This window comes from Hippoglossus stenolepis, chromosome 9, assembly GCF_022539355.2.
Source record: "Hippoglossus stenolepis isolate QCI-W04-F060 chromosome 9, HSTE1.2, whole genome shotgun sequence".
Taxonomy (NCBI): Eukaryota; Metazoa; Chordata; class Actinopteri; order Pleuronectiformes; family Pleuronectidae; genus Hippoglossus; species Hippoglossus stenolepis.
The window spans coordinates 18,234,259-18,251,977 of NC_061491.1; the positions used below are offsets into that span (position 1 = coordinate 18,234,259).

The window sequence follows — 17,719 nt, forward strand, 5'->3', positions numbered from 1 at the left end:
TTATAAGATAATAATTACATAAGATATGGAAATACAAATAAATACACATATACATAATATACAAATTGTGCAAATGATAAGAAAAAGACAAAGACACACAATATAGTCAGAATTTGTGTATTCATCAAAACACAACACAACATTCTACAATATCTAACTATCTCTATCAAAGTGAGTTTGCACTTTTATTAGGTGGTTGTAGCGATGCTGTGCTCCTGCTCCTCTGCGCTTGTTTTTATTACTTCCTCATGCTCCACCGAACAAGTGAGCAAGTGAGATCATCATACTCAGTAAAAATCTAAGAGTTTGTTACCGAGCCTTTCAGAGAGACTCCCACAGGAAACTGGCAAATGGACATGGAGCAAACTGGTTTAGTCCGAATTGATTCCCTCATTTTGTTTCCACCTGTTATTTGAAAACTACTCGAGAACAAGCATGGTCAAAATAAGGTTATTCTAACTTACCAATTCTTTACCGAGTCAAAGTGTTTATAAAAGTTGTAAAAGTTTTCAATCATACTGCTGCCACTCCGTCTAGATGCACCTCAACACAGCTAATCTGCTGTCTAATAAATCAGTGCCGGTTGTGACATGCTGAAAAAGATGATTTGTTGCCCTGCTCCTGTAACACAATGACATTTTTATTCAGCCAAGGCCTATTCAAGAAATGAAAACATCTCTGTAAATCTGCAGCACATTCAGTTTTTTACCTCATGTCAGGAAACGAGAGAGATCCTTCCAGCTCATAGGGGATATTGGCATAGTTCCAGTTTCGCAAACAGCAAACATCCATGCTCATTTTATAGACTGATTTCCGACTGAAGACACAAGACTCACACATACACATACGCAGCCGATTGCCCCTGAAATCTCAAAGTCATTCTCCATTTAGTTTTATTGTTTTGCAGCAATCTTCATGTGGGCACTCAGACTAAACTTGATTGTTACAAAAAGGCATAAATACCATTTGACCCAAAGTAATATGGCTGAAAGGCTTCATAAAGAGAAGATTGAACTTCATTACAAATGTTGATTGAATAAGAGTGAGTAGGTTTTATGAAAATAAATATATATGTATTCCTTATGGGCTGACTGCTGCTTATTGGAAATGTAATAAAAAAATGATTATGAACTTGTGGAATCACTGTTGAATTCATTCATTGTCTTCGTCTGCCTGACGTCCGGCCTCTCCGTCCTCCTCTCTCTCCTCTAGCCTCTATGTGCAGCAGCGTCAGCCCCTATCATGAGGTGATGCGGATGGATCGGCGTCTGCGCTCCTCGTCTGAGGGGGCAGGTGGGCCTCGTATCCCAGGCAACCACAGGGATGCCCCGGGCATGGAGGGATGTGGTCTGCTCAAACACAGAAACAACTCTTCCTCATCAAAGCTGGGAAGTCTGGTAGGTGCTGAGCTGTGTGTGTGTGTGTGTGTGTGTGTGTGTGTGTGTGTGTGTGTGTGTGTGTGTGTGTGTGTGTGTGTGTGTGTGTGTGTGTGTGTGTGTGTGTGTGTGTGTGTGTGTGTGTGTGTGTGTGTGTGTGTGTGTGTGTGTGTGTGTTCGTGTGTGTTGTTTGTTTTTTACAGGTTTATGCATCATACCCAATTACCATCATAACAGTTAGCAAATGCTAATAGTGTGTGTGAAACATACAGTGTTGTAACATATGTGTGTGTAATAGTTTACATTCTAATTCAGATGTTTTGCTATAACTAGACCTGACGCACACACACATTATTATAGAAATGTGAGTGCAAGGAATTGTGAGAAAAATGTGAAACTTTGGTCGACGAGGAAACTTTGCAACTCTCCATATTCAGGTCAAGATGAAAAATGAATCACTTTATTACCCTTCTATCACATTAAAAAGAGCCTTACTTGTTCAGGGGAAGAAAATCGCAAATGTGTAACCAGCTTCTAATACACTGCCTTATTATTCACTATATGATTCCTGAACCCACCTTATACCCATGTGTGCTGTTGTGCTACACGCCTCTGGCACTGAAAATGCCGAGGTTGTTCCAGCGTGCCCTGGACTCACCGAACTTGACTGTGTACTGTGGCTTTTTAACTTACAAACATAGTGTCTGTAATTTTTCACTAACTTTGAATTAAATTAGTTGGTCCTGACATCTCTTTAAATCATTTTGACCTTATTCAGACCTGGTATTATTAGCATCCGCCCTCAGTGATCTGATCACTAGTGGTAAGTGCTAAGTTCAGGTCTGAAGGCATCCAATGCGACCTGAGATCCAGACACTGGATTCGGAGGTGGTCTGGAACGCATGTGGCCACATTCTTTTAGCTGTATGAATGTCCTGTACCACATAAGAAGGACCCCTAACCCCTAACCCTACTCACTAGACGTCCTCTGATCCACTACGGTTTCACAATGAATCAAACTTATTTACCACCACCAGATAAGGATAACATTTTTGTTTTCGATGGTTAAAATACTGTAAATCTGTTCACTGCTTATTGATTCATTCAGCCCCTCCTGAATCCATGTGCTTACAGAAACAAACACCAACATACACACAAAGCTAGTTTGATTCAATCCCTTTTTACATTGGACTATAGGATTTTACTGATGCTATTAACAAGGGCAAGGACGTAGACAGCACATTGCTACGTACTTTAAAGACTTCATATACTCCATGACATATTGTACACTTCACCATACATAGAATAATGTCTTCTTTTCTGGCCTAAAAGGCCCTTCAGGGGTTCATGGAGGAAAGGCAGCAGCCTTGGAGTGTATATTATATCATGGACCGCCAATCTTTGAACTTCATAAAAGTTTGTTGGTTCACACAGGGCGCTCGTAGCTAATGAAAAAGTATTGAGACACTTAAGCATTTAGTGTGCCCATGCTGGAGTGTATTTGCTATATGTACCATCCCAATATATGCAAACCCTGACATCTATAATGTAAATACATAGCTAAAATTATTGAGGGTATTAAGAGAAAGGAACAGAATAGTCTGTTTCTTGTTTATGTTTATACACCGGCTGACTGTGGTGTCTATGTGAGAGGGACCAGGCCCCTTTGTCAGGGCAAAACAGAGACAGACTAAAGAACACCATAACAAACAGTGTGCTACGTGAATAATCTTTATTGTTGCTGTGTCATTACAGCCCAGACAGAACACAATTATCATAAAGCAATTAAAAATGTGGTTTGCAGACACTCATTTCTTTAGTCGGAGTGAAACTGTGACGTATCTCTGCGAAGCGTAGAAAGGGCCGTCTTTGCTTGAGCTGTTCGCTGCTCTCAGTCTCATCCCAGTCGTCATTTATTTTACCAGCATATTCAGTGTTGTTGCTCATAAGTGTCTCAATGACAGCTGTGATAATACTGTGGCAGGCTGACAGTGATTACAGTTAATACTGGCTGCTGGAAAAAAAGAATTACTTGAAGAAATTCTCTCTCTTCTCAGAAAGGAGCCGAACAACTTCAGAACGTGGAGCTGTGTTTGTAGTCTGACTGACCTACATGGCAAATTGGTTAAACTTCAATCCACTTTACTCTGACTGTGTTACTTAGGCATATCAACAGTTGCATGGCAGCTTGCTTGCTAGACAGTGTTGTACTGCAGGGTGCCTCTTGTTACTCTCTAGTCTGATTGCTTCCGTGTAAATGCTAGATATCACAAGTGACACTTGTATTCATCAAACATCAGATAAGGATTAGCTATTTCTCCCAGACACAATTTGTCATAAACACAGCCAGACAGTTTGGTTTTAGAATGAAAAACAATGAGGGGGTTTGCAAATATGAGTATTGACTGCTCACCGTGGCCAAATATATCATATAAAAGCAGTAACAATAAAATAAAATAATAAAACCCCTCAAGAAATCAAATTTAAAATCCATCTAATTATCTCATGACTTATGTGTATACCTTTTTATTATTGGGACCAGTGGCCTAGATGAGCCAGAAATGCTGTAGAATAAACAGCACTATAATAAGAGCAATAAAAATGTGTACGATATGTCACATTTTATGGTAATACTACCATGTTCAAATGCATATATTATGTTTTATAGTTGTATAATAAGAACATTCCCTTATTGTCTAAATTAGTTTTGTTCAATATTCCATGGTGATTATGTCAACACCTCTAAGTGTGTTGATTTTTTACAACATTGAACAGCATGTATAGGCTAATAAAATGGTAATTGTACCTAGATATAATGGAGTTGATAGTCAATTAGGGGCTCATTAGCTTTCAGAGAGGAACAGGTGTCGGCTGAGCTTCTCCAGGAATGGAATTTACTGCTGCTGCTGTAGAAAAGAGGACGTTTCCTATATTTCACTGAAACTTCTCTTCATCCTTAGTTAAAGGGCTCAACGACTATGTGGTTAATATATTGGGCTGTCTTAGTTAACTAATGAAGCTATATTTTCTGCTTTGTCTTATTTAAAAAATGTAAAGCTGGCAAGCAAGCTCAACTTTAATAGTCATCTGGTAATATGTAGTCATAACTTAATGATGCAATTATTCTAGGGAGGGGGTGGGAAACATTTATTCTACCAAGGTCTGTTTCAATTTTTAAACAATTCTTGGTGGGCCATTCTTAATTATTGAACACCTCTCTAATGCAATGGCTGGGACTTCTCCTCTCTAGCTAAGCGTCTGATGTCAGATTGTAGTGATGATGATGCTAGTCATAGCTTGTTTTTAGCCAAACTTACAAATTGTTACCTTTGCCATGCATGCCTTGCTTGCAAAGACATCAATTATCATATCAAATACAGCATTGATCCCATTCCCAAGCAGAATGTTGAATGTTTTATTACGACCAGAGAAAAAAAAGAACATTTCTTGCAATTTCCTTCAATTTTTTTTCAATATTATGTGCCATATCTGTCATTTGCCCTTACGACTGTTCCACTTCGGAGTAATTTTACTACTAGAAGCAGTGGCAGCAAGGGTCCGGACTGTTAACTGTGACAAAATGCATTAACTTTATAGACAAGCATTTTTTCTTGCAACTCATCCAGTTTAGCGTCATGTTTGCAGCATGAATGATTCTCAGCTTTTCATATTGCCTATTGATTGTCTTACATTCACACTGACTCTCACCTGACAGACATACAGCCGAAGGGTCTTTTCCCGTTATCGAAATGCCTACCGTGTCCAGACATAAATATTTACATACATATTAATATTTACATCGATATTTTTGATACAACTTTTGTGATATTTTCTGACTCAGCAGCCTCAGTCAAAAATATTATAGGAATCTTGTGCTGAAATATCTTCCCCAAATTTATAGCAATGGTGAAAGTATTGATTCAGTTACCAACAAAGTTGACAGTTTAAAGCACTCTGATTTAGTGTTTATCTCTTTATTGTCTCTTTAATAAATGACATTGCTTGTTGACTATGAAAAGGAGGTTTGCTTTGCTCTGGGATGAGTGATGGTTCTGTATTGACAAGGGCAAACAGTTAAAAAAATAAAAAGGCAGTTGATAAAATTGAGCCTTTGTGGGATAAATCTTATTCTTTTTAATTCAACAACAAGACGATTTCTGTTTTGACTGGACATTCAATCCTTGATTCCCTCAGGTTACATTGTAAACACAACTATCTGTGAAGTGTCTGCTCAGACAGGATGAAAGTCATTTGTTAGTCCATATATTTCCCATTGCTCCAAGCAATAATACCTTGCTGCAAAGTAAAACAAATCCCTCTCCCTTAATACATTTACCACCCTTAAGCAGTGAATAAATGTAATTTCCATAGACTGTGTTTGTGGTGTACACAGAGACCAGTGGCTTTTGATGGTTAGAAAGAACCTTTTGCTTTCTCTTACCCCTGCTTTGTGTTTCTCTCTGCTCGGCAGTTAAAATATGGAGCTGTCATTTAATAAGACCCAAATCTGATATTCTCTCTATTAACTCAAGGATTATACTCAGTCAAATCACATAAATGAGGTAAAAGGCTGACATCTCTAGGTTGTAAAATCATATTAACACATTTCTGTGGTTAGAGGGGCACATTAAAATGGGTAATTCAGCTTTGAATGAAGTCTGTGTGCAGTAGTATCACACACGATATTGGTCTTCATTTCTTTTCCAATACCTTTTAGCTATTAACTTTAATGCCTAACATGTAGTCTTGGTCTTCAATTGCACTGCCCTGAAATGCATTCTGGTCTTTTTCTGATCTCTTCTGCACTGTGCAGCACAGTAACACAGAAGTAGTAATAACAATGTAATGGCACATGTTCGCACACACACACACACACACACACGAACAGATACATAGACAGAGGTGGGGTTAAATCTTGTGGACATGTCATTAAGCATTGAGGCTTTTGTACTCTAATCAGAGAGGATCAATACAGAGTGTGGCTGTTAGGTTCTTTATGTCCAAACAACAGTAATGAGAGCTGAACAGACTTGGATTTTTTTGTATCCATGAAAGTGGCATGATGTTCTTTTCCACACCTAATATCTCACTTTGAGTTTCATTTCTAAGTGCAAGGTCTGAGTTGCAGACCTTGCCCTGAAATATGCAATATTTCCTTTTGGAAAAAAAGGTTGTTTCAGGTAATAAAGTTCTTAGCAATATTTATAGAGAATAATTAGTTATTTGGCCTTGTGGGGTTATCAGACTGTTGAGATTTGCTGCATCAGTAATATTCCGTAGTGTATGAAATTAAATATAACCCCCCAAAAAACCCAACAACTTTGTGATGCTCATTAAATATTTTTCTCTCATAGTCCACCACATGGTGTATTGTGAAAATCAAATATGTAGAATTATTTGCAAATGTTATATGCCCTGTCCTTTTGGGTCTAGAGTTATCAAAATGCAACCTGCAAGCTGTGTGTGTGTGTGTTTCTGTATATATATGTTAAATTATATATAATATTAAATATATAATATACATATGATCAAAATGCCAGTATTCTGATACAACTTTGTCATATGTCTTTTTTTTAACCAATTAAGTTCCTTGATACAGTTATTCACTTATAGCTACAGTAATTATATTTCCTGTCATGCTTGACTAAATACTTAACTAATTATTTCATCAATTTATTTGCAGCACTTTATTCTCGTAGCAACATTTTTTTCTGCAGTGGATTTTCCATTTATCACCATCAGATGGCAGCCTTGACATTTGAAACTCCACTGAACCAAAAGGAACATCACCTTCTTGCATCATTACAACCTCATGATAATACCAGAGAACATTTACTGAAGCATCAAGAGTCAATATTAAGTGATGACACATCACTCACCACCGTGTTTTTTACTGTGTTGATACTGTTGATAATTTAGAACTTCAAGCTTTATTGGATTATTACTACACAAACATACTGCGCAGTATTTTTATTTTATATATATTTTTATTGTGGTTATCACACTAATTGTTTTACATTACACGTGATGCAGGCTGGACTTTGCCACTAAGTGTCAGAATAAAAGCATGTAACAGACACATTTATGTGGTAAACGTAACTTACACCAAACTTCATTGTGGTTTTGTGCTATTTGCACCTGATTCTGATATATTACATATAGGTTTTTTTGTTGTTATTTTGCCAATACATTTGTTATTAGATAACCTATTTAAATTCAGTTGCATTTATCATCTTTCTAAGCAAAGATCCTCCAAAAGAAGGTGATTAGGGACCAAATATTTCATTAACTGCAGGCAAAGTGTTAAAAAGTCTGATTAAAAAAAAAAAGAAAACGTCCTTATTATTGACAGTGTTCATAAAATTTTGTGTTTTTCTGAATCTTTCAGAACGTTAGGGGCCACTGGGATTACTTTGAAGAAAATTAGCTGTAACATCGTCACATCTTATCCATATTTTTTTGTTTTTCCTCCTTAGGGTTTATAGAAGTAATTGGATGAATGAGTATTTTGTTATTATGGCATTAAAACTGTTCATCATAGTGACTTGTTTAGACCAACGTTTTACGTAAGCATTTTTAAAGTTGGGAATAGAAAAAAGCATTTATTAATCATATTTTAGCGCATAAATCATGTTTTTAAGAATATAATAATTACTCATTTTTATTTGATCAGGTGTATAATGTAAAATTATTCATTTTAAGTGAATGAGTTTTTGCCTTTTTATTCTCCTCAGGACGTATTAAACAACCTGGGCTCCTCAGAGCTGGATGAAGATGACCTTATGCTAGATCTGGACCTCTCTGACGATCAGCGGCATCGACACGGTAACTCTCACTGCACAACACCTGTACCTCCACGCAGAGGTCTTTATGGCAAGTGTGTGGGTGAAGCATACAACAGGCTGTGAGAGGATGCAGATCATACAGCAGCTCACCTTCTCACGTTTAACTGCACCAAGCATCATCTAGAGATGATAGCATCTCTATTCATGCACTGGCACTTCATTATGACTATTTTATATGTATATGGTTGAAGTCAAATTCAGTTTTCGACACTATATTTTTCCAATTTTTAAGTTGATATTCCCAGAGTCACTGATTTACTCATCCTTGGAAATAAGCTGTAGAGTTTTTAGAAACCAAGCATTCAAATCAGAGAAAAAAAAAGAGAATGTGTCACATACAAACTCTCGCCTTTATCTATCCCTCCCTCTCTTCAAGTGAACGTCTGCTCACATTTTTCTCATTGTCACAGATTTCCCCTCCTTCCTTGCTTTTCCTCTCGTCAGCCCCCTCTTTGCTGCTTCTCCTCACTCCCCGTCTGTCTCTTTCCTCATTAGACCACCTCTATTCCATCACCTTAAATCATGAAACCAGTGCTCTCCCTGGTTCTTTCAACATGTGCCACGACTTTGATGTAGCTGCCTCATTTACAGCGATTTATATCCTTTGTTGTTTTGGCATTTCAGTCACACTCCTGCTGAAACGCCTCATGGTTGAAAAGTGACTGTCAGAGGAGAATTATTGCCCATGCTCTGCCACAGTGCAGCGCAGAGAGCCCAAAACAGTAACCCCAGCTTCCTTTTATATAACACATTAGGACACTGTTATATTAAATGAGGGTGCTGAGCAGCTCTTAGCAGAGTGCACGTGAATGTGTCAAAAGGGATCTGTAAGGGACTATGCAACTGTTCTTCATTAAAATGTCTAAAAACGACTGGACCTATGTTATGTGGGGCTGCTGTACTGTAAAGTGTACTGTATTGTAAAGCTTTAAAGCGCTTTGAGTGGTCATCTAGACTAGAAAAGTGCCATATAGATTTACCATAACATTAAATATTTTGTTAACTTGTGTACTTGCATTATCCAAAATCTTTCCAACAATGTTAATACCCACAGATATAAAACCCTCAATTTTATTCGAGGTTACGGGACGTTTCATTTTGGTCATATCCATTTTAACTGTGGTTTTGCCCATCTCTGCTGTAACTTCCGGGACAAACAACGTATGACGAAGGAAAAACACAGGGTTATGTTTCCTTCCACTGTTTGTGTTAGTCACTTGTTGGTCACAAAGCCTGTCTGAACACATTCATGTCTAAAAAAGCAATTAACCGTTTCCGTTTTGTGAGCAGCTGGAGTGAAGTGAACTGACTGATTGAAATCACAGGCACTATTTTTATTAAATCATTGAAGTAACATTATGGTAATTAGGCAAAACTGTGCGGCCTAGCAAATCCTGTCAGTAATGACTGCGTTTACATTTGCTTCATATTAATGCACATAAAACTGCCAAGGCGCCAAATCTACACGTCGACTTGGCCACTCGATGTTTAGCTGAGTATGAATGAAGTTAATGAAATAATAAGTGGGTAAACATGACATTAATAAGTGATGGCGCTCCATTTCTGCGCTTCATGCTTCTCAGATATAAGGTCTACATGTTTGACTATACCCGACAGGATGCTTTTACCCACAGCTTGATTCTCATGCTGTGTAAGCGTGTCTAGCTCTGTCTCTAACTTAACACATATCTGAATTAAATCATATGCAATATACATAGAGTTATATATATATATACATATCTCTTGGCGACATGGAAGTCCCAGATGGACTCGCAGGATATTACAGTTGCAGTCAAATTAGAGTCTCATGAAGGCGAATGAAGGATGAGGGCTATAACAGGAGCTTCAGTCCTAATAAACTGCATTTCCTGTGCTTATGGAGGTTGGAGGTTTTGAGCACACACACAGATTTAACACATCTCTAAAGGCACTGGCTGATGCAGAGCTAAAGGAGGCACACAGGCTAACACAGAAGCATGCGTGCTTAGTCATTCGACCTAATGGTTTGCATGCTGTAGCATGAAATTAAAGGTTTGATGAATTGTTCTCATAAAGTCAAGGGACTAAGACTTTGTGCTGGTGTGATGGACGAGTAAGGTTCTTCCACACTCTCAGATTTAAGGGACTAATTCAAAGACACACACATTCAGGCAGACTCGGATACAGGCACAGTCTCATATAAAGACACGTGGAGCGGGGGTCACTGTACAAAACGCTCACCTACCCAACAACCCCGCACGCCCGCAGACTCATCGGCACTTCTCAGTTTTACCTCTCTCAGGTGGCTTGTTGAAGCCTTTATTAAAAAGCAAGCAATTTCACAGCAATTTATGGCCACCAGTGTTCAGCTGCAGGCCTCTTCCTGCCTCAACTGTAACTCGTGCCCTGTGGAATCAGACGGGGGCAGGGAGAGCCACTCGGAGACCTTTACTAAGACATGAAGAAATGCTAAACATGGCTTCATTACCACCTTTTATTCCACACCCTTCCACACTGCTATGTCAAATGTATCATTAAAAGTAGACAAACCGTTTTTTATAATAGATGGTATCATCATTAGAAGAGCTGATGGGGGGTAAAAACATTCCTGATACCGATATTAGGAAGTAAAAAAAATCTAATCCTGATATTAGGGAGTAAAACTTTTCTGATACAGATATTAGGGAGTAAAAAAGTTGCACATAATTTATACTTTGTTATTTCTGTAAAGTAAAGCTTTTCATATCGGTGCATATCAGCAAACAAACACTGATATTGATATATCTGTGAAAGGCTTATATCAGCTGATTTTATCGGCCAACAAATAAATTGCTCACGCTCTAATTATTACTTAAATCAATCACTATGTCATGTATGTGGCTTTACAGCTCTAATTAAGTGTGATAGCTTAAATTTATCTTGTGGTAAAGTTAGGTACTTGGAGTATGTTTCATCGTACATAAACTTGGTATAATGAATATATCTGCATTTGGGTGTTTGCACAGTGTCCAGAGAAGACTCCAGCCAGTCCCTGGCCTCCTGTCTCAACCTGCTGCCCTCTCCCATGGACCCATCAGCAGACCGCATCCTGGGGAAAGAAAACAATCAGAGGTAAATTTACGTGTTTCTTTTATTAATATGCTGTATTTGCTTTCACATGTTTCTCTGGGGAGAAAACAAAGCTACAGAGAGAAACACAGGAACGTTTCTGCACAGTTGATTTGCACTGAAACAAACCAAATTAAGACAAAGTGTTCATATACAAAAATATTTATGTCTGGACATCATAAAGCCAGAGCCACGGACAGAGAGCACAGAAAAGTGTGTCATGGTCTGGTATTGGCTCAACTGAAAAAGGATTCAATCACCGAGAATTTAAACATATGAAGCGCTCAAGGATCTGTTGTGATGCACTTACCCACTTGGCCATAGGGGCGTTTATCCCCGGTACGGTATGTCTTCATTAAATCATAGCAGCAATATAGCCTTATTACACCACGCGCGACACGCCCAATGGCCACGTGAGACACAAGGAGACGGAGAGAGAGGAACAACCGTCCGTTTCCTGTAAACACGTGACATGTTCTTTTTCTTTTCCTCGGAGATGAGACAAGGTTCTCGCCAAGAAAGACAGAGGATACATAAACAAATAAAATCTGTTAGAATAAATATGCAGCAGGCTGTCTTTCTGTTCTCCTCTGTCTCTCTGTAGGCAACGAGCTGAAAAATAACATTTAGAGTTTCTGTTAGTATGTGTGAGTCCCTCTGCTGTCCCTAGCTGAGGGACTCACACATACCATATCTGATTTGATTTGGCCCCTCATTGCTTCCCCCAGTCAGGAGTCAGGATGGTTCTTCACACACACACACACACACACACACACACACACACACACGCACACTCAAATGCATGTATACCCACACATCGGCACCGACATTCTCAGCAGCTCTGCGGATAGGGCTTATTTGGTTTTATAGAGCCAGTGGGTAATAAAGAGGTTGTATCATCAGTGGTATCGTCTGGTGATGTGTCTGACAAGCGGGCAGATGATTATTACTTTACCTTTCAGTGCTCCGCTCTCCGCACCTCGGTCGAATTCATTTTATTTTTGCTTACACCTAAAGAGTCCTAAAGAGTAAACGCGTCTGTATATCCGTGTTTCCTCCTGAATTAACCAGCTATTATCTTCTTTGTGTAGAGGTCGAAGGTTTGTCCTACACTGTTTGCCGATTATTATTTTTTTACATCATTCCTCAAACACTCATTGAACGTTTCTCTGAATAGAGACATTTCCTCTGTCGAGACAGTGTCAGTGAATCACCCAAGTCGGGATTCAACCTTTTCAACCTATCCAAGGTGGGTTTTTTTCTGATTAGTTTATTTAGTTTATTTATTCTGAAGTCCATCTTTTTCACTTGTCTTTCGAGAGACACACACACACACACACACACACACACACCCTCATTCTGTAGGGTCTATGCTTAAAATGGTCCTCATACAATTAGTTGCATTACACAAAAAAGAAAATGCTATCAGCTCTATGAACTCCCATGATAGCATGCTAGGATTAGCTAATGAGTACTCAACACAGAATAAAGCCTAGATTGTTGGATATGTCATTAGCTTGGAGGTATTTGTTGATGAACCACAGCATTGGACAAATTCCAATTTTGACCTGATGATGGCGCTAGATAAAATGTTGTTATCATTAATACTATAGGGGACTTCATGTTTTAGTTGTTTGGATACAATATTTTGTTGTGGACAGGAGTGCTGGGCTGACTGACATTTCCATCCCTCGAGCCATGCTGCTGGCGTAGCTAAAAAGCTAAGCAGTAAATTCGCATTCAAATCAGGGTATCCCCTTGTGTTGACCTAATTAGCTGCCACCTTCAACTCAATAGTCTGCATTAAAACCCTAAACCTTGTACTCCAGAATGACTCGAGCCTCCAAATTTGTAGACTCACCACACAGAGATTTGACATTGCGTGCGCTGCTGACAGTGACATCGTGGGCTTAGGGAGAAGTGGGTGTTCAGTTAATTTACTCACAGCAAAGGAGCAGTTCTTTTTTTACAGTAGCTGAGGTGCGGAGTAAGTAGGGAGACGGATGGAAAGTGCAGCTCTACGTTTCAATAAAGAAGATAAATCACACCATTGATGCGTAGACAAGCTTTCATACTCTCCTCTCTTTTGATTTCAAAGTGAATTTGAACATTATATTTTATTTGATAAAAGAAAAGAACACGTGTAATTCTGTAAAACATGTTTTGATCTGCCGAAAGGACCCAGGTTTATGTTTCCAACCCTCATCAACTTGTAGTGTCTGGCAATTTTGAGTCAAGTGTCTGATTTCTTCTTTCAGTAACAGTTTTACACAGGTTTCACTCGATGCTAATGTTTGTGAGTGAGAAGCTCAGATTGGAGATGGGGAAGAGAGCAGAATGGGTTTGCCCAGGGCTCGCTCACTGGATTTCTTTCTCTCTCAGTCTCTCTTGCTCTTTGTCTCAGGTTCCACGTTCCCTCAAGGGGACATTGATTTGCTGGAGGCAAAGCAGGCGGCCTTCTGCTCACACACAGGAAAACACAAACAAACACACACCCATACAGTCGTGTCTCCGTGATTTCAGTGGACATAACATTTACTTACATACATTTTCTGGAGATTTAACCATAACTGCTACTTGCCTAAACCTAATAAGTCCCAATAATGTGGCTGTGTAAACTGAATGAGGTCCCAACAACATATTCAATACCTAGACCACACACACACACACACACACACACACACACACACACACACACACACACACACACACACACACACACACACACACACACACACACACACACACATCTATAGCTGGAACAGGCATGCGTTTTGTATTGCATATAGACGTGGGGTAAAATAAAAAAAGAAGAGAACAGAGAATTAGATATTCACTTCACAAAGTATGGAGTCACATTATTCCCCATCACCTTTAACATGCTGCACAGTAGCTGTTGAACAAGTATCTATCAGTAGAGACAAAGTGTACTTATGTAATCATTGACAAATACAGTATGAAGTGTGTGTGTTTTCCCACGTACATTACAATCTAAGGTGACATTTTCAAATGTTACATTTTTTTAGGCCAGCCGCATGAAGCCCCAAAAATACTGTTGTTTGAGTAGCAGGAAAAAATCACATTTAAGTATCTGAAACTAAAAATATTTAGTTTTTCAGCTTTAAAATAACAAAGACAATTATCGAAATTGTTTGCTGTTCCTTCATGTTTGAATTTCACATTTAAATGCTGAAAAACTGCAAATTAATGAATTACATAACAGCCAGAATGTAGATGTGCCAAAAATAAAAATGTTTGCCCTCAGTTGAAAGATGAGCAATTCATTTTTTTTTTGTGCTTTGTTACATGAAGCCCTCTTCAGGGGGTTTTCACTTTTGCCAGTTTCAACACTCCTGCACAACAACATTGCCTATGCCTCTGTGCCTTTTGATTGGTGGAGGAAGTGGGTGGAGGACGTATTAGACCGGTGAATACTCAATATTTGTTTGTGCTGCATCCTAATGTCTCGTTTCTGTGAAGACTCCTCCCTCGTCACTCCTATAGGAAAACACAGAGAGGAAATTAAATTTTGACAGTAGGGATATGGCTTGCCTGTTGTTATGGTAATGGCAGTCTCCATATTGAATGTGCCCCTTCCCTTCCCTTGCCTCCTTTTCTTTTCTTCTCCTTCTTCGCTTTTCATCGCTGTTTATTACTACTTACGTCAGGTAGTCCGAGGAGAGGACATGCAAACACTCATGGGTGTCCTTGTCATTAAATGTGCAGTCCCTATTTCTTCGCTCCTGATTTGAGGATTAACGTGCGGCTAAAACATTTGCATGCTCTCGCGTCGGCGTGATAAGACTCGTCAGAATTTGTCAACAGGCTTCAATTCTTCCCTCTGACGATCTAATTAAAGATGACTTCTGAGTTTATGTGTTGGTTTCTTTTCCCAAAAATGCACAATGTTTGCTTTTCTCGTCTGCATGACACTGTTGAAACTCTCATTTAACAGCCTGCCAAGTCATACTGGATATAAAACAACTTCCTACCGCACGCCTCGAGCTACAGGGTCGGTTAGTCAGTCAGTCCTTGTTACCTTCATTTTCAGTTTGCGCTTTTCGTGTGTTACTCCTACTGTTTAAACTTGTTTTGTGTTTGAATGCAAGAAAAGATGAACGACTGAAACAGAATCACTCGGGTCTTGTCACCTGAACCCAGAATATACAGCAAGTGGGAGAAAGATTGAATGATCACAATAGTTCTTCTCGAGTCAGTTTGGCATTAAGACAAAAAAGAAAATGCCGATTGGGCCTCTTGCGTTTTGAAAAAGACACCTTCCTCTCCCATTTGGGTCGATATGGTGCACAGTGATCCACTCTCAGTTCACCCTGTAATCTCCCACAGAGACGTGTAATCCATGATTATAGAGAATTCGCTCACATGCACTCAGACACAGAGGGGAGCACATTTGTTTAATGTTAATATGATTCATAAAATATATCAGCCAAGTTGTTCTCTAATCCCACCTGACTTGATATAGTCAGCAAAAAATAACACGCACATCTCCTCCTACAGTAAGTCATATGCTTACAGACATTCACTCGCACGCACCCATGCACATTTATAAAAATAGACAAGCAAAAAAAAAATCCAGCTGAGCCTCGGAGTGGAGCTGGGGACAGATAAAATGCACTGCAGCATGATTTTCAGACACACACACACACAGCATATAGTATGATTTGGCAGGAGCGCAGAGTCGATTCCCCTCCCTCTCTGAATTTTCTGGTATGTGATGGTCCTAAATTTATTAATCTAACAAGCAGTCATGAAACTCTGTCTTTTATCTTGTATAAATCTGATTTTTTTGTGGCTGTTTTTATGTCTCTGTGCTGGAGGCATTATGTTTCATGTTGTCCGTCTGTCTCCATTCTCGTGAACGCGAAATCTCAGAAACATCGTGAGGTCACTTCTTCAAAATTGTCTCTAATGTCCCCTTGGACTTAAGGATGAACTTATCAGAATTTGGAGGTCAAAGGTCAATATTGCTGTTACCTCACAAAATGGAATTAATATGCAAATAATGATAAAATATACTTTTTTAAACAGTGGGTGCTTTTATTTCTTTTTATTACATCTATCACTGTATGCATTTTTATAGTGTAAATTGTTGTTGGTTAGCTTCTAATTCACATCAGTCCATCAGGTTTACTGAATGTTAGACACAGGATTTGTTATTGGCGTTTGATTTAGTTTGTTTCCCTTGTGCTTTGAATGTGGGGTTCTACACTGCTTTGGCGATGAATAAATCATTGCTTTGCTCTCCATTATGTTTTTGTCAAATGAAATGAAAAGAATTGTGATATTCAGGTTACTCTTTTGGTAACAGATTGTTAGACAGTAAAAATGGTTCCTTAGGCCACTTCTCAGTGTCTGAGCCTGTATATGATCCTGGATCACGCCTGTGTGGCAGGTGGAGAGATGTTTATCCCAGCCGAGCATGATTACTTTATATCAGGTGAATTGTGCACAGCATCCTGAACTGTTAATGTTTCCAGGTTTGGTAACAATGTGGCTGTTCAGAGAGAAAGACCAAAAACCTGTTCTCACTATCCATATCTGGCAACCCATGCCATGAATGAAAATGCTGCATATTAGGGCTGGGTTAGTGTTATGGGTTTATCATGGTCATTCCAACTAAAACTGCTGTGTATGTTGTTTATACATTTTTGTTTGTGTGCGGATTAAAGTGACACAATACAAGATTCGCTCTCGGCTCTACTCGGGCTCTCCCTACAGGTGAGATGAGTAATTCACTGTCGTAAATTTTGCAGTGTGAGCCTCCCGATTGTATTTTAACTTTGTTCGCTGTTTAGCCAGCACTGTTGCCTGCTTTATAAACACAGACTTCATACTTTCAGATCCTATTATATAACCCAACACATAACACATTACACGTGGAGCGCACAATTACAGCAATCATTGTGGCCTCCTATATGCATAAAACCTGTTTAGACAACCCACAGGTATGTTGAATAAGCAACCATTTGCATCTTTATATGTTACTCACCAATTTCCCTCAGCACATAAATATACAGCAGAGTTCAGCATTGCCATGGAAACAGCTTTTAAAGAAATGCGGATGAGGAGCCTACTTGCCTTTAATATCCTGGATTAGCTTTTTCCTGGCACCTTTGCACATTTCCATTTCACTTAATCCAAATCAGACTTTATGGTGGTGATGTAAACAAGAAATACTGTGTGAGTGCATCAACTCAAAAAAAAAAACATGACTAATGACAAAGTCTAAAAGTTCCAGAATGAATAAGGGGATATTTGTAAACTTTTATTTTGTATAGCTGTCAACAGGAATATGAAGTTTTAAAGAGTTTGAAAACTTTCTCTGACCTGAGTGCAGAGTTTTTTTTACAACGAAGGCGCCCGCACTGGATCACTGTCTCGTAAATCACT

At 38.9% G+C, this 17,719-nt stretch overlaps 1 protein-coding gene across 2 annotated transcripts in view; it reads left to right on the forward strand.

Annotated features, from left to right (window-relative positions):
* Window positions 1-17,719, forward strand: part of ccser1 (coiled-coil serine-rich protein 1) — a 112,889-nt gene that overhangs the window by 9,709 nt on the left and 85,461 nt on the right. For both annotated transcript variants that reach the window (XM_035165991.2, XM_035165990.2), the window contains exons 4-6: window positions 1,213-1,397; window positions 8,111-8,201; window positions 11,206-11,311. In XM_035165991.2, the coding sequence (XP_035021882.1) occupies window positions 1,213-1,397; window positions 8,111-8,201; window positions 11,206-11,311 (382 nt within the window). The remainder of the gene's footprint in view (window positions 1-1,212; window positions 1,398-8,110; window positions 8,202-11,205; window positions 11,312-17,719) is intronic.